This window comes from Leuciscus leuciscus (assembly GCF_965113295.1).
Source record: "Leuciscus leuciscus genome assembly, chromosome: 25".
Classification (NCBI taxonomy): Eukaryota; Metazoa; Chordata; class Actinopteri; order Cypriniformes; family Leuciscidae; genus Leuciscus; species Leuciscus leuciscus.
Genome location: NC_138724.1, coordinates 21,492,029 through 21,510,303, shown reverse-complemented (window position 1 = coordinate 21,510,303; position 18,275 = coordinate 21,492,029). Strand labels below are relative to the sequence as shown.

At 37.4% G+C, this 18,275-nt stretch overlaps 1 protein-coding gene across 2 annotated transcripts; it reads right to left on the bottom strand.

Moving 5' to 3' along the window:
* Nucleotides 1–1,455: 1,455 nt before the first annotated feature.
* On the bottom strand, nucleotides 1,456–15,832 carry cry2 (cryptochrome circadian regulator 2). 2 transcript variants are annotated; one of them, XM_082160316.1, is made up of 11 exons: nucleotides 15,448–15,832; nucleotides 13,973–14,081; nucleotides 11,992–12,134; nucleotides 6,283–6,556; nucleotides 5,947–6,087; nucleotides 5,178–5,489; nucleotides 4,947–5,098; nucleotides 4,374–4,576; nucleotides 3,299–3,382; nucleotides 2,868–3,077; nucleotides 1,456–2,521 (listed from the first exon to the last, which is right to left on the bottom strand). In XM_082160316.1, exons 1-10 carry the CDS (start codon nucleotides 15,603–15,605, stop codon nucleotides 2,887–2,889), a joined length of 1,767 nt encoding a protein of 588 aa, XP_082016442.1. In that variant the 5' UTR covers nucleotides 15,606–15,832; the 3' UTR covers nucleotides 1,456–2,521; nucleotides 2,868–2,886. The 2 variants fall into 2 exon arrangements, with proteins under 2 accessions (XP_082016442.1, XP_082016441.1); XM_082160315.1 differs by having other exon boundaries at nucleotides 1,456–2,527; nucleotides 15,448–15,829.
* Between the last annotated feature and the right edge of the window lie 2,443 nt (nucleotides 15,833–18,275).

The following is an 18,275-nucleotide window of genomic DNA, read 5'->3' as shown; positions in this document are numbered from 1 at the left end:
TCATCAGACCACAGGACATGGTTCCAGTAATTCATGCTCTTGGACAGGTTGCTTTCAGCAAACTGTTTGCGGGCTTTCTTGTGAGCCAGCTTCAGAAGAGGCTTCCTTCTGGGACGACGGCCATGCGTACGGTCTGAGCACTGACAAGCTGACCTTCCGCTTCTGCAACCTCTAAAGCAATGCTGACAGCTCTCATGCGTCTGTTTTTTGAAGCCAGCTTCTGCACCTGATGCACAGCACGAGGACTCGACTTCTTTCATTGACCCTCGCGAGGCCTATTTCAAGTGGAACCCATTTTGGAAAACCTCTGTATGACCCCGGCCTGTACTGGAACTCACTTTCAGGGTGTTACCAATCTTCTTATAACCTAGGTCAACTTTGTGGAGAGCAACAATTCTAATTTGCCATGAGGTGCCATGCTGAACATCCAGTGGTCAGGAAGAGTGAATTGTACTCAAAGCACCAAATTTTAACTGCTCTAATACAAGATACACAAATTTGTATGGTCCTGTCGAGCAGACAATAACATGAACATGATGAATAGGACATGTGGGTTTGCATGGTTAAACGACGTACAGCTATTATCATTTAGGGTGTACTCACTTTTGTTGCCAGCTATTTTGACAATAATGGCTGTATGTTGAGTTATTTTCAGAGTACAGTCAATTTAAACTGCTATACAAGAAGCACATTGACTACTCTAAAATATATCCAAGTTTCATTTCTATAGTATTGTCCCTTGAGAAGATATACTAAAATGTTTGCTGAAATGTGAAGGGTGTACTCACTTTCGTGAGATACTGTATATATATATACATATATAAAACTAACTACTAAAATATATATTTTTTTAAATACTGTTGGAATGAAAGATTTGCACTGGGCAGTCATTAGAGACATCTGAACAATTACAAAACATTTATAAATGAACAGATTTATGACTATGACCATAAATATGATAAATTTCAATCACCTAATGGAAATGAGCAGGCCTTTGCATAAATGCAATTCAGCATATATATATATATATATATATACACACTATAGTATACTACAGTATACAGTATATGTGACGCCCTCTAGTGGTGATTGAAGTCAGTGTTTCTCAAAACTGTGCAGGAGTTTCTATCACTACGCTAGGTGTGTTGTGGGTGTTTTTAAGCATGTTGCTATGGTGCTTAGGCGTTCTTGGTGGACTGACCCAAGTCAAAAGATCCCTCAAACAAGTGTGTATGATATTCTGATACCTAAATATGGCTCACTTCCCTCTTTCAATGTCTGCTGTAACGTCCACCAGGCAAAAATCTTCAGAAGTCTGATCACTTAAAGTGAAAACACCCCTTTTTTCTACAAGCTGCATGAGATTTCATTCATGTTTGTAAAACACATTTGTTGGATGTGTAACATGATAAAAGTTTTCAGGTTGAAGAAAAACAAAGTCAAATGAGTTTCAAATAGATTCAAGAAATTTATTTGATATATTGTAGTCTACAGTAAAACATCGTAGATGCAATATATCGCAGAAAAGCTGTCGCTGACAGAAGCATGCAGTGAAAAGGCTTAAATAAATGACTGCCTTCAAACAGAACAGCTTAATCCCATCAGCCTTTTAATAAACTCTTTTATACAATACAAAAAAGAAAAAAAAAGGGGAGGAAAAATAAATAATGTTAAATTGTTAAATTATAGTGAATGAATACATTTAGTGGAATGTACAATTATTTGTTGTTAACTTTTAGAAAACCTGCAAACGTTAAAATGAATGACTTGGTAAATAAATCAAGCTTATTGAATTAATATGAGGATGGATTCTGTTAAATTCAGAAAACTTTAGTGCAGCCAATGGCAATGAAATGCTTGCATTACATACACAAAGCGTATATTTATAGGGAGAAATGACCGAAACAGAAACCGAAGTAGTAAGAAGTAAACCTCTTCATTGCTTGAGCGAATTAGTTGCTTGTAGCTTGCAAGCAATTATAGAGTTCAACTATATCAGACTTCATACAAAAATTACAATTCTCAATTCATGTTGTCAGAACACTGTAGGCTTTATCTTCAAATGTTCCCTCATAATTTTTATTACATACCATTAATCCGAGTTGCATAAAATTGGCTAGATATATTCATGAATACTTATTTCGGCGAATCGTTCGTTACTCTCAGCTGTCAATGGCGACGGGAATATCCATTACATTTCAGTCCGATCGCAATGAAGGGAGAACTAAACATCTAAAACATATCTGTATCTTCATACAATCATGTTTAGTTTAGCAGGTCAAAAGCAGCCGTTTATGAAGGATGTTTGGGAAAGAAGCCCTGGATCTACAGTATAACACGCCTTGACGGAACTGTTAAATCTTTTGTTGTCGTCGTTGTTTTTTATTAGTGCCGTTTCTGTTCTTCTGCGAAAGCTGGCACCATTTCTCACTTTTCTCCTGCCGTTTCTGTCTGTTGGATAGTTCGGGAAGGTAGACTCCTCCGAGTCCGACTCCCTTGGACATGGGACTGCAAATGAAGTCTGAACCTGAAGACGACAGAAATATAATTAATGATCATCATCACTGTCGGCTGGTTTGTTTACCTCTGCTGAACATGCTTACTCATGCCGCACCACAGCGTCAATCACATAGTTTTCCATTAAAATACAATGATTTTGGACAAATATAATTTGTCAGTAACAGGTTTGTTTTTGTGGCTTGAATAAATAAGCTTCATATAAAGAAATAATACAATGATTCAGAATCAGATTTAATAATAAAACATATTTAAATCTAAGATGTGACTTTGTTAATCTGCTTTAGAAAGTAGAAAAATCTGAATGGCTGGTAATTTAAAAATCTGTGTACACACTGTGGGTTGTATACCTCTGGCCTGCACCTGTGGTCACTGCTTTTCATCAATCTTCTGCTCGACTCCTTTGGCTTGGTTGGCGTGCTTGACTTTTGACGTCTGTTTGCTCGAGAGCTCAGAGGGTAGACCCCTCTTCCTCTGGATGTGGGTGCCGGGGACAGCTGCTGTCGGGCTGGAGGGCTCGGAGTTGGGTGGGGTTGATGGTGGAGGCGTGGAGCCTTGACCTGTAGAAAACATGATGCCGCTTCAGCAAAAGTACTGTCCGGACAAGAACAATTGTTTGTCTGGTCAAAGTAGCAATGGTATGATTAGTTATTAACAATAAGGGTGAAGTCTGCTTTTTTGGCTTTGTAAACATTCTTATGTGCGATCAACACAAAGCCTAGCTGAAAGAAAAGAAAGCTGCACAGTGAATCCTGTTAGTATGATGATTGACGCGTCTCACCGGCAGTGCTGCTGCTGGCCTGAGAGTCATCTGACATGGGAGGCTCCGCCTCTTCCTGGATCGTAGGGACTGAGGCGAGCAAACCTGTCACACAAAAAGACAGAAAAAAGGCCTGGTTACAAATTTTTGCAAATGCCGATTAAGTCGTCATCCACAACTGCACAACAAATATCATACAGAAATAATCATCATCCATCACTCTGATGGACTGGCTTGTAGATTTACTGACATACCTTTATATTTTATCCTTTAGTAAAACTCTGTAACTATCTGTATTTTTAAATGAAAAAGACTTCTGTGGCAAGAGCTCTTTAAATCTTAACACGACTAAAGTCTTAACTGAAGTCTTTTTAGTCTAAATTAAACATGCGCTCAGGTTGTTTTTTATTCTGACATTGGAATGTTCATTAAAAATCTTCTAAAATTAGCAATCAGTGCAATAGACCAGATATCATGTTTTATATCTGTAAAATTGGCAGCTTTGAAAAGCTTTTTCAATTATTGAATATTTGCATGCATTTAAAATTCAATAAATGACAATCTTGAGCTAATGCAACCTCTGCAAATGTACTATGTTCCATATTGTGTGGGCAAGCACGATCAGATCTCTATGCAGTCCAAGTTTCAAAACCATTATATGCATACATCACTAAAGGTCTTGTGCAAGGCCCTCTTCACAGAGATTTGGTTGCTCAGTTGCTTAATTTTCCCTTTTTGTGTGATCCTGACCTTAACCTGTAGTTCTCGAAAATTTCAATAATTTTACATGTCACTCCTAACCAAGCTCCCAACATGCATTTTACTTTAAAGTCTCATTTTCCTTCACTGCAAGAATACAATTATTTATACACTCTAGGGGGTCAAAAACAAATGGCACTTTGATCTACTGGGTCAAAGAAATTTAGTGAGAAAATTACTGTACCGAAGTTAAAGCTTAAATAACCCCTTATACAAGCTCTTAATATCATAAGAACAATTTTCTTGCTGGTGACAAAAATGCTGTAATTTCCTGTTTCCTCCATTAGAGGGCTGTCATAAACCATTGTGTTTGATGGATCCACAGTGTGTTACTCACTAAGGCCTCTGTAGTGTGACAGCTGCTGGTAAACTTGTTTCATTCGTTCGATGTTAAGCCGGCTGCTCTCGGCATGATTGATCATAGGTTTAGGATAGTCCACACCCACAATGCAGTTGGCCGCTTTCTGCACTGATTCTGGAGCGTTCCATGGCTCGTAGATGTAGCGGTTAGGATAGTCTTTCAACTTCGGGATGTACCTCCTGCATGTGAGAATGTATTAGATGGTTTTATAACAGACATTTACAAATAATGGCGAAATAACTTTTTTAATTATACACATTTTTATTACATTATTTTATAATTTCTTAGTATCTGTTATGCCATCTTGTGTGCCCAAAAATGTTACGCAGCGTGTTATTTTCCAAGGTAGTCTTGTGATATTTATTTAGAAAGCTTCACAATATCACAGCAGCTCCTTTGAAAGCACAGTGGAGGGATCTGAACCTGTGGCAATTTACATAAGCCTTTATGCAACAAATCTACAAAACTCTAAATACATAACACCTGTCAGTGATGTAAGACATGCTGTCTTGCTGTGGTTTAGCTTTACTGGGGTTGGTTTGTGTGTACCTGATGTACTCTCCGGTGGGATCCGTCCTGCGGCCAAAGCCCACAGGACAGTAACAGTGAAAGAACTGCTGAAAGAAAGCACTGCAGGAGAGCCACATCCAGCTGCCCGCGTTCACGCTCCAATCGGCATCCAACAACATCTCCTCAAACACCTGAGAGAAAGAAAGGGTTAGATTAAGAGAGAAAAAATAATAAATAGGAAGAAAGGGGATGTTGCACCATCTTATTTACTTTCATTCCGCTTTCCCAGCTGATCCACAGGTCTCCTCGAGTGAGGAAACAGGCTACGGCATGCCGGGCCAAGTGGTGGATCCAGCCCTCCTGTCTTAGCTGGGTCATGATGGCATCGATCCAAGGGAACCCTGTCCGACCTTCAGCCCATTTAGCCAGTGCCTCGGGGTTGTGATCCCAGGGAATCTGTACGCAGATGGGGTTTCCCTCCATATGGTCAAAGTTGGGGTTGTTGGTGCCCGCTGTGTAGAAAAACTCTCGCCACAGGAGCTGGCCGAAGAGCGAGAGGGGTGGACTAGAGCGTCTCCGCAGCTGGAAAAGTGCAAGAGGTCATGAAAATTGTCATATTTTACAATATGTCTTTTATAACCATACATGCATTCTCAACAGGACACCCCAATTATTAATTCTCATACTTTATTATTGCTGCCACATTTTCAATTGGTTTTGTAAAGAAATAAATTCAAACATTTCAACATAAGCCTTTAGATCAAAAGGTTTTTTAAGATTATGCGAAATATATATTCAGTCAAATATGCCCAAAACTTTAGCTGGTGGTGAATATTTAATACAGGTTATCTTGTGGTGTCCCCCAAGGCTTGATTTTGGGGCCCTCTATTATTTAAATTAAATGCATGTATTAGCAAGTTTAATTATTCAAATTGAACTTCCACTTTCATCATTTCTATGCCACCAACCACTATTAAATTATTAAACTTGCACTTCTCTAGACGACTACCAACAATGTCATAAAATAACACTTACTTACCTTTATATAAAGATCCCGCAGATTGTAGTAAAAAACACGACATGACAGACAGCCGAATCGTAGGTAAGGACTAAGTCCTGTTGGGCTGGCGAACAGTGATTGAGCAGTTATTCTAGGCCTCTCGAAATTCGCTACCCAGGCCTGCATCAAAACATAAAGATTAAATCAAAATAAAACAAAGAATATAAAAACATTTTAAAAAAAAAGTTTTTTAAAGGGATATATAACCATTTAGAAATATACTGGAGTTAAAAACAACAACTGCATTTCTTGTTAATAATTAGTCATCAGTCATTATTAAAACGTATAACTTCATGAAGCATCTCCATGTCTCACCTTTCTGTCTAAGTGTTTATTTAATCTTTCCATTGCTTCTGTCTCACCGCCCTTCCATACATGTGTGCTGTCAGCCCGAGTCTTAAAACCCAGCTCCTCGAGAGAGGGCACGCCATAGCGTTCGTCGTGGTTGTCCGAGATCTGCGTCCGACACCTGTCCATCTGCTCTTGAGTGACAGTCGGCAGCGGTTTCCTGGGAAGTTCAAGTCTGTTCACAATGGCTTGAAACCTCTTGAAAGTGAGAGGGGGGCTGTGGTTGTTCATTTCTATGATCCTGAGGGAAAAGCAAAAACATGCCTCTGATTTCACTGTCTAAAAGCAGTTCTTTTCTCTCTAAGGTTGAATATTAATAGAACTTAGAAAGGGAAAGGTCTTTGTTTTTTAACTAGTTTGATTTGATCTTGTTGACTGGTTGTCAAAAGTTTTAGTGTAGAAATAAATCATTTTCAAAAGCATCATGAGTTCAATTTCAAGGCTCAACAATAAATGTAAGAAAGTGTTTTGATCCAGTTGATATGTCACAGGCCCAATATGATTTACATTAGTGTATCACAACTACAACAACAAAAAATTACTGAAAAATAAATGTATTTTCTTCAAGAGCATAAACATGTTGCAAATTACACTACCGTTTGAAAGTTTGGGGTTAGTATGTTTATTTAAAAGAATACTTTTATTCAGGAAGGACACATTAAATTGATCAAAATACATTCATAATGTTACAGATGCTGTTCTTTTGAATTTCTATTCAACAAAGAATCCTGAAAAATATTAAAATAATTATCCATAATAATAAGAAATGTTGAGCAGTAAATATTAGAATGATCTCTGAAAGATCATGTGACACTGAAGACTGGAGTAATGATGCTGAAAATTCAGCTTTGCCATCACAGGAATAAATTAAAATTTACAATATATTAAAAAGTTATTTTAAATTGTAATATATATAATAATTTTATATTGAATAATAAAGTGTTTTACTGTATTTATCAAATATATGCAGCCTTGGTGATCATAAGAAACTTGTTACCAACCTCAAACTTTTGAACATAAGTATAAATGAAATGCAAATAACGTATTTATTTACACATTAAATAAATGCACCCAATTATTTAAAATAAAATATTAAAACAATTATTTAAAAAAACTTTGTAGTGGGATCAGTACAAGAAAAAACCTTTTGATTGATGTTAACACAACCATGCTTGTTCTACTATTGTCATTCTACTACTACAATTGGTTTCAAACAACCTGAGGTGGCACTCCTAAAAGCCCGGTTTTATTCTTTAGGAAACAAGGTCACCAAGGTAAGGTAATATTCGATCAAATAGGAAAGACTGCCTGGCAGCGTGTCGACACGGAACACACTTCCCCACATTCTCCAAATGCAAGCACACGTCCCTGGCTGGGTCTGAAAAGACCTAACAGTCTCAGAGACAGTGTGTCCTCTAAATGAGAAACAACAGTCTTAACACATTAACAGCCTGTCCCTTATTAATAGTCCTGATCTTATACAACTGTCTATATCCAATAGGGGTGGAGCCCTGCCATTGGCCGGTTCTCTCGGCACGGTGCAGAATCAGGGGGCACCCGCGTGTTTGTCAGGAAAAGCCTAGCGCTCGGCTCGCACATGTTTGCAGTGGTGACTTGCATGCTGAGCTATTCCACCCTCCCTCCCATAAACAGCACATGTTTCTCAGTGTGACCGCCAGGGCCACTTTCAGTCACCAGATGGCAGTAGAGAGTCTCATTTCTTCTGTTTGTACTGGAGAGACTGACGTCACACACACACACCCGCACATGCATTCACACACACGCTTATGCATTCAAGCTCATTCTCTTCCCCTCTTAATGAGAGTCTGTGCATATAATACCATTTATGTAACCTATGTAAAAGGACACTTGCTGTACATTACACATAAGGAGTAGTTGTATCTGCACGATAATCTGAGAAGGGGAGAGTCATTCTCTCATGTTTGGTAATACTCTCAGGAAAAGCATAAGAGATTGTGCGATGCACATGAACACAAGTGCAGACCTGAGTCACAGTACCGCAAAGTTCATCATTATGTCACATTATGTGAATCACATTAAGGGCTGGCAAAGTTTACGGAGTAATCTAGTCAATGATTAGGGAATGTTGCCCCATGACGTGCACTAACAAGGTTTTCTTCTCAGGCCCAGTAGTTCAGATTTATACCTGTCCAACTGAAAACATTTTCACTGTCCCTACATTTAAAAAATAAAATAAATATATAAAAATAATCAAAACATTTAGAAACAACATAATATATTTTAACAGCTTCAAAATCTATTCGGTAATCTATTTGAAAGCCACAGAAAAAAATATGTTTTTAAAGAAGATTTAAAAATGGCTAGCGATGAAGATAACCTCACATGGAAAGGAAGACTATTCCATAATTCAGGACCTATCACAGAAAAGGCACGGTCACCCTTAGATCTATAATGGCAACGATGAACCTTTATAAGCAGTTTGATCACAGAAAACCTGAGTGGTCTGGTCTGGTTGGAGAGTAAGGGTTTAAATGGTCACTAATATATTGGGGCGCGATACCAAATAATACCTTGTAAACTAAAATCAGAATTCTGAAAATCAACCCTGAATTTCACCAGGAGCCAGTGTAGGGATGCTAAAACTGGGGAAATGTGATCTGAAGGGGGTGGATTAGAATCCACTGCTGCTTCAATGTATATATAATGAGTGATTATAATCAAGGTATTAATCAATATTTTTCCTTCTAAATCTCAAATGAGTTGAATGACTTCTCTGGAGATTTTACTTTGTTATAGAAGTTACCCGTGTGATCACATTATTCTTTAATGTCAGTATTTGATATCTGAATGCAGTAACAGTGCTCGCTCATTTAGCCCGGCTTCCAGAAATGAAATATGGAAAGATGTTTTGTTAAGAAAGGTCTTGAACATGTTTTAATACATACATCTGTTTTCCTAGGGTACTCTGACAGCTATGGTCACAGGGGTCAATGAAGTCTATAGTTTAAGGGAACCTTTCTCAGTTAAAACCTTACTTTCCAGTTAGACTAAAGTGCAGCTCTCCTTGAGAGAAAGAACGCATTATCTTGATGTTTTGAGACGACTCTCCTGTTTATAGTTAGAGCCTGGCCAAATCCAACCTTGGAAAAGCTGTGTGTCAGCGTGTGTGTTAGTCTTTTTGGTTGCAGGTTAAGGAACCTCTGACATTATTGGAGATTGACTGAGTTGTTTTTCTGGACATGCTGGCACTCAGTAACCCAAATCTGCAACCTGGAAGGTCACGACGTGCCTAACTTCAGGGTCCAAGTGTCAGCTGCATAATCGATGGAGATATGCTTTCGTCTATCTATATATGTGTGGAAAATCAGAAACTGCAACCTAGCTTAGACCTTGGTGTAGGGTATAACTGCTGTGATCTTTTTAACTCCAAGCGGGGCGGCCTATGAACTCCTGTGAGAGTCTTGAAGCTGACTTCTGCTGATGAAACTGCAAACTGTTTTCAGTAAAAAATGTCTTCAATTTATTATAATTCTGACTCCGGGTCTTCTTTCAAACATCTGGTCCTGTTACCCCCTTACAGATCGCTCTTTCTTAACAGCCCGGCTACTGCGTTTTGGACAAGCTGTAGACAGGATAAAGTAGTTTGGGGCAGACCAATATACAATGAGTTGCAATAGTCTAACCTTGATGAAATAAGTGAGTGGATCACAATTTCCAAGTCAGTATGGGAAGAAAATGCTTTATTTTAGCGATCGATCTCAGGTGATAAAAACTACTCGTCCACAGCACTGATCTGCTTATTGAAAAGTAAATATGAGTCAAAAATCACTCCAAGATTTCTCACATGATCTTGTACGTTCGACAACAACGGACCTAACTGGGCAACTAGGCCAGGTAAGCAAGACAAAGAGGAACCTAAGATCAAGACTTCGATTTTGCTCTCATTTCATTGTATGAAATTATTTGCCAGCCAATGTTTAATATCTTTGAAGCAATTTAAGGCACTCTCTAATGATCAATTCTTGCCTATACTATAAAATTTGGAATCGTCGGCATAACAGTGGTAAGATATGCTGTATTTCTGACAAATAAATCTCAAGGGAAACATGTACAATAAAAATAACAAGGGTCCTAAAATTGACCCTTGAGGGACACCATATTGTAGCTGAGCTGATGTAGAAGAGAACTTGACTAAATTAACAGAGAATGTTCTTCTTTTTGATAGGAGGAAAACCTCTGGAGGGCCGTCCTCTGGATGCCCACCATACACTCTAAACGATTTAGAAGAATATTATGGTCCATTCTATCAAATGCGACACTGGGATCTAAAACTAGGACAACAGGTGAACAGGTGAGTCCATGGAGAGTAAAATATCATTGGTGACGTTCAATAATGCAGATTCAGTGCTGTGCAAACATTTGAAACCAGACTGAAATGTATATAAAATATTAAATGTATTTAGATAGGAGTAGAGCTGCGAATAAACAACTCTCTCCAAGATCTTTGACATAAAAGGCAGTTTGGAGACTGGTCTGTATAAACTTTTTTTTTTTTTAAAGGATGTTAAATTGTGTGTTTAAATCTGCTGGAACAAATCCACTTGCTAATGAGCTGTTAATTATAGCTGTCACACTGGAACTGAGTCGTCATAAAAACGTATTTAAAAAGGCGTGGAGAAAGAATATCCAGCTTATAGCCGGAGCACTTTATTTTGGAGACTACATCTGCTAGTTGTTCTGGTGTAACTGGTTGATCAAAAGGAGTAGGAACAATTCCACATTTAATCTGCTCAATTTTGTAAAGGAGTTTAAAAATGTTTCACAGTTTTCTTTGGTAACGTCTAGAACAGTATTTTTGGTTGGGTTTAAAACAGAATCAATTGTATTGAACAAAGCTTTTGGTCAAAACTTGGCTTTAGCTTCCTTTACAGCTTTCAGATAGTTTGTTAAGCCCTCTATTAAGATAAGAGACCCGAAGCTTGTCTCGTTTCCACTTATGATCCGCTTTTCTGCATACAAAATGTGCAATGAGAGCTGCATATTACAAAACTATAAATGTAATATTACACACACAGTTGATCACATTTTTTCGATTGTTGTCAAAAATATCAATATCTCTTTATTCCAACTGCAAATTGACACACACTTGTCCACTAAACGGCATATATAATGTTTGGTGTAGGGGAAAAAACGCTGATCTTGCAACCCTGGCTTTATCTGTTAATGCGTTAATGTCTCTTTCACTTCAACAGCTCTAAATTCAACACAAAAGAGATTTTCTTCACAACACAGGACTGACACGTTTTTTTCCACCCTCTTTTGATTGATATGATATAATCATTAGAGGTCGACCAATACATCGCTTTTGCCGATTAATCATATTAGAAGGATCATGTGACACTGAAGACTGGAGTAATGATGATGAAAATTCAGCTTTGCCATCAGGAATAAATTCTTACATATTAAAATATATTACAATACAAGATAGTAAAACAGGCTCATAAAATAATCATAAAAATATTGTTAATACACTACCCATCAAAAATGGACATACTTGAGTGAATTTAATATTCTGACAATTTTAGAGACAAATATAAATGAAGCCTATGAATTCATTTCTGTTAGTCTGTGAGGGAACAAGAGCATGTGTCAGTTTTCCCTGAGGAATGTGTGCGAGTGCAGTTCATCACCCACCTGTCTGGACTGTAGAGCGTGTGAGTGTTTCGTACCACGGTTTCCACACCATATTCATGTGCCATTTTAATGATGGCTGCATCTCTTTCTTTCCCATAAGGCTCAGAGTCATATTCAAACGTGAGCCGTGTGACATTCCACTCCTGAAAGAGACAGATATCAGACATACATGTTAAAGAATGACACAAATGGTCAAAGTAACTACAACATCAACATGTAGTATCTTTACACCTTATTTCTAGCCATGTAAAAAGCAGTATAGAAAAAAAGTTTTACATAAAGGTTAGGTGAGGTCAATGATGTCCTCAAGTTAACATTAACCAGCTGCTTCTTTTGAGTACATATCATTTAGTGTTTGATTACCAAATAAGGCCTAAAAAGGTGAGCCCTTAACTGTAATGTCAATTTAAACTTCACACACGGCCACTGTGCTCTTCAGTTGTTCTAGAAGTAAACTGTAGCTCATTCTGTGACATCTTGGTTATACAAGCTCACTTTAAATGGCTGATGTGCTGGTGCCCTCACCCCCTTGCATAAACAGCACTATTAACCTGCCAAAGGAATCGTACAACCCACTTGCCAGTGTCTGAATGAAGCACTGCCATGCTCGAGAGAGAGAGAGAGAGAAGACTGCTCCGAGTGCATGAAAATGAGATCTTTCATAAACTATAAAGTGCTGGTGTAAATCAATGAGAATGACAAGACCCGGATGTTTAGCTGAATAGGGAATTACTGGAGCGTCTAAATGAGAAGTTTAGGAGCTGTGGGAGAGCACCTAACTTTAATAATTAAGGTTATGGATTTAAGCAGACCCCTAAAGACAACTATGCATAGCAAAGTGATGATTGCCTTAGGAAGCATAGCTAATAAACATTTATATTACTCATGGTTCCCACACCTTTTGAGCAATGAATTTCACGATTACTGGATGAGGAAAATAAGGATTAGGATTTTAAAAATGATTTCATAGAAATTTTCATGAAATTGGATTTTTACACCAACTGCTTTGATTATATTGGCTGAAAATAATTTTAACTTCCCAAGACTTTAAAGTGTAAAATTATGTGAGAGAACTTGTTACTGAATGAAAAAAAGAAAAAAAGAAAAACAGAATACATAAAACATACACAAATCACTTTCAAGAACAGTTCAGCATTGATGTTTCTTGTTCAAAGTTTGGGGTTCTATAACAGTTTATTACTTAAAGATATATATATATATATATATATATATATATATTTTTTTTTTTTTTTTTTTTGTGCGTGTTATTCAGCAAACACATACAATTTTAAATACAAACAACTTCCAACATGCTGTTCTTTTGAACTTTCTTTTTCAACTATACTTTCTATTCATCAATGAATCCTAAAAAAGGGTCCGTTTTCACAAAAATATTAAGCAGCACAGCTGTTTTTTTTTTTATCAACATTGATAATAATGCGAAATGTTTCTTGAGCAACAAATCAGCAATTTAATATGATTTCTGAAAGATCATGTGACACTGAAGACTGGAGTAATGATGCTGAAAACTCAGCTTTCCCAGTACAGGAATAAATTACATTTAAAAATATATTAAAAATAGAAAACATTTATATTAAATTGTAATAATATTTCACAATATTACTGTTTAGATCAAATAAATGCAGCCTTGGTGAGCAGATGAGACTTCTTTCAAAAAAATCTTTTGAATGGTAGTGTATTTTTTATATCAAAATATTACACTGTAATAATTATCACATTACTTGCAAAAGACCCTTCTAATGATAACCGACCACTAACATTACTGTGAATATATTAAAAATGAGCTGATGTTAAAATATTCAACATCATATCCACTAACTATGGAAAATTCTGTTATGGACAAACCAAAAAAATGTATTATGCAAGTTTATCCATAATTCAAGTTATCAGACATAAATGTTTAGATATTAGCCAAAGTGAGACAAAAATATTCAAAACACATAACTTGACAAATACAGACCTTGAAGACTCTTGGAAAGACATCTGTTGGCTGTCCCCGCACCACAAAAAGCCTTGAATTCAGTTTCCTCAAACTTGTGTCCAAATCTTCTAAAGATTCCAGTAAAAATCTGCAGGAGAGAAAACGTGAAAGATTATTTACAAAAACTAGGCTATGTATTAATATGCTGTGACCTTGCAAGCAGTGCTAGTTTCAGAAGTTATACAAAACCAGTAAGTCAACAGTTATTTTAAGCATTCTTGAGGTCACACCAAAGACACAAAAGAATAAACATACTGTACATTTTTTCAGTCAACATCCGAGACAAATTAACAATTTAGAGGAAACATGCATTTACTGCAAATTACAATATTAATAGCATCATGCAATGATCAAACGAATCTTCAATTAAATTGCATTGGATGATTGTATCTGGGCACCAAGATACTACTAATCTATGGTATTCTATATTTAAGCTATCTATTCCTAACATCCTATTTAAAGCCTCGTCTGGTTTAAAATAGGAATCGGAATGGATTCAAAAGATTCAAGTCATTGCGATGAATCAAAATCCCCAATACTTCCAACAACAGTCTTTTAACTAAACAAACATTTAATAAAACTCTTACTGTCTGATTCAGCATTTTTTTATTACATAAACAAAAAATGATGTTTGCATACTCCAACTTCAATAAGGATTCAAAAGTTTGTCTGCGTTTTGACATATTTCACGACAACGCTCTGGCTTGCAGTGTATTATAATATTTGTATTGCTGGGTTATTCATTCAAACAACACATCTCTCAGCATGTATGTATGGTGACAAGTCAGCAACACACGTGAAAATCACGTGACTCGCACAAATGTATTTAGATTATTTTTTACACTCGCGCACGTTCTTATTTCTGACTCGCGCGCTTTTGACTTGACCAACACTCACATTCAATGACGCCATAATGAAATTGTAATTTTAGCCGTTATATAAAACCAAAGTGGGCGTGAGCAAAAGGACTAGCTGTTAGCTTCCATTTAGCTTAATGGTATCAGCGCTGTCACTGAACCACCACAGTTATATATATTTCACGCAATAATAGATTAATTTTAGATTAACTTTTATAAATGGAAATAACACACTAAGATAAGTTGAGATGAAGTGTCCAGCTGACTTGTAAAGTGAGCTTAACAGCAGTGGGGCCCTTTACGCGAGTGAATAATTTAAATTTTTACAATATAACTTAATGGGTAATAAAAAGTCAGTATTTGATTGTTTTTGTTATTAAACAAGATATTAGCACAAGTATTGCGTTACAATTACATTTCAAGACACCAGCTAACGTTACCATTACACTCGGTCGGGCGCATGTCAGGGCCAAAACATAACAGCGGCTGTGCACAAGAGCTGCGTAGTTACCTAACGTTACCCTTCACAATAGCACTAGAACTACCCAGCGTTCGTCTGTCTAGAACCACAAACCACGAAAAATAAATGGCACTGACCTCCATCTGTTGACTCCCACATTGGCAGAACCTGCAAACCACGGGTCCAAAATATAAACACAGCGTACAGTATCCGCGCCATTGAGAGCTTCCTGCAAAGCCGGATTATCATGAAGCCGCAGCCCTTTACGAAACCAGTGCACGGAATTCACAACCATAGTTAACTTTTATTCCATCCTAAAGGTCCAATGAAGTTAATGGTATTCCAAAAGCGCAAACAATCCCCGGTTTCAGTCGTTCAGGGTCCACATTTACGCCTCTCTGTGAAGTTTGAGATGAGGAGCAGTCAGAGTAGACGCAGTGAGTTTTCCTCTTCCCGCGTCCATTGGGCAACAGGACGACACGTGTCCATGATTACCAAGAATGAGTGATTTGAGCTTCCGAGCGGCTATTGGTTCAGCCCCACGTTGGAGATCCAGCCCAGTCACGTTTCTCTCGTGTGTTGTTCCCAATGTTCCTGGGAAATAATCGTCAAATTATGACATCAGCTCATGGCATGCGACTGGTAAAATACGTAAGTCACGCACTAAAGTGTTTTGAGGAAAGCAGTTGGCAAGGATGGGATATTCATATAATTTACACAGTTATCCCAGTTGTGGAGACCTGTTGAGTATGTATACATGTTTTATAAGCATGAGCATAAGCTGAAGAAACGCACGTGAGGTGACGTGTTTGCATTTTCTGGTGTTTCGCGCCCCCTCGTGGTAGTTCTTCAAATTGCTGAAATTATATAAAACAAGGTTCAGATTATGGTCAGTGAACATTTAAAGGGAGTTCACCCAAAAATGAAAATTCTGTCATTAATTACTCATGTCGTTCCAAACTCATAAGACTTTCGTTAATCTTCAGAACAAAAATAAAGATATGTTTAATGAAATCTGAGAGCTTTCTGAACTCACAGACAGCTATGTACCATTTTAACGCTTAAAAAACAAACAAACTTAAAGACATTGTAAAACTAATCAATATGAATTAAGCGGTTTAGTCAAAATTTTCTGAAGACACTTGATCGCTTTATATGATGACCAGATTAAATTTAGGCTTTTATTCACATAAACATTCATCAACTCACACATCAGTGGTAAACGGAAGCTCAAACATGTTTGCCAAGAACCAATGAGGTTCATTCTCATGTTACGCAGCACGTTTGAGCTTCCGCAAGAACCAATGAGGTTCATTCTCATGTTACGCAGCACGTTTGAGCTTCCGCAAGAACCAATGAGGTTCATTCTTGTGTTACGCAGCACGTTTGAGCTTCCGCAAGATCCAATGAGGTTCATTCTCGTGTTACGCACCACGTTTGAGCTTCCGCAAGAACCAATGAGGTTCATTATTGTGTTACGCAGCACGTTTGAGCTTCCGCAAGATCCAATGAGGTTCATTCTCATGTTACGCACCACGTTTGAGCTTCCACAGGAACCAATGAGGTTCATTCTCATGTTACGCAGGACGTTTGAGCTTCCGCAAGAACCAATGAGGTTCATTCTTGTGTTACGCAGCACGTTTGAGCTTCCGCAAGATCCAATGAGGTTCATTCTATGGAAGTAGAATAATGTCAAATGTTTTTGAAATAAAAAGCCTGTTGAATTGCACTACTTGAAAAAAAATAGGCATTGCATTAACCATGCTTGCATTTTAATGCATTGTATTTTTAGTGCTTACATTTTTATGGGCTGAAATTCAACATGGTTGAATATTTAAGCTGTGAATATTTCAATTAAAAACATTTCAAACACCTTTTCATTATTAAAAATTCAATAATCCATATTCACCTTTCATATTTCACTTCCAAAATATTCAAACTGTTTAAAAATACAACCAAAAATATTCAACAGGCAATTTTCGGTCCATTTTATTTCGCTTTGCAAATTTGCTTCCACAAATTCAGTGGTTCAAATTCGACAGTAAATTCAACATTGACGTCCAGGAACTCAAGGAAAAGCAGTAGATTGCTGAGCATACTCTCCATCTGCTGTTAGTCGACCTCACCATCAGATGGTGCAAAAGCGCGTGTTGAAGACCAGCAACAGTTAGAACAAGTCATTCATTCATAAAACTAATTTACAGCAATGTAAGTGTATTTGTGATTATTATGACGGCTGTTTTATGTTAAATTCAGTGTCTTCACGGTTACTTTTCCTGTGTAGCCTACATGCATCTTTCTCTACCGTGAACGAGATTATAATGTTATTCCCCGATGCGGATATACAGATCCAATGTTACATTTTTGAGGTTGACATATATTTCTCTTGGTTGTTTAGTTGCCTTAACTTTATATTGTGGCGATGTGCTGCATGCAGGCTATTAGGGTTTCCCTCAATACTTAAGGATTCCCCTGCTGGACATATAACGTAGCTTAATGGACTACAGTGATGTAAAAGACCAAACTCGCAGGCAAGCAGATGGACTCAGAATAACGCGCAAAGCTTAATGCTGAGCGTTTCCCAGTGATAGATTGGCATACAGATGGCTTGATGTTGGACATTCGCACATTTAGGGACCGTCTCTAAAGTGTATACGACTTTGGTATACACGTTTCTAACTCCGATAGCATTTGAATAGAACGACTTACAGTCATAAAACCAACTGTAAAGTGTTCATTTAGTGTCAGGCATAATGCGCACCCTTTGGATTTTTGATATTTATTCAAATAAATGTAAGTTTGCTATTGAAGTTAGAAACGTGTATGCCAATGTTGTATGCAACTTTAGAGACGGTCCCTAAATGTGCGATGTCCAATGTCAAGCCAATTTTTACATTTAGTCATTTAGCAGAAGCTTTTATCCAAAGCGATTTACAGTTAAACTAACAATAGGAGGACAATATGC

Coding starts and splice junctions, on each gene's coding strand:
- cry2 (XM_082160316.1), bottom strand. CDS start 15,605: ATGGTTGTGAATTCCGTGCACTGGTTTCGTAAAGGGCTGCGGCTTCAT. Junction 6,088..6,282: donor ATAAACACTTAGACAGAAAG/GTGAGACATGGA, acceptor GTTTTGATGCAG/GCCTGGGTAGCGAATTTCGA. Junction 4,577..4,946: donor CCCACCGGAGAGTACATCAG/GTACACACAAAC, acceptor TCTCACATGCAG/GAGGTACATCCCGAAGTTGA.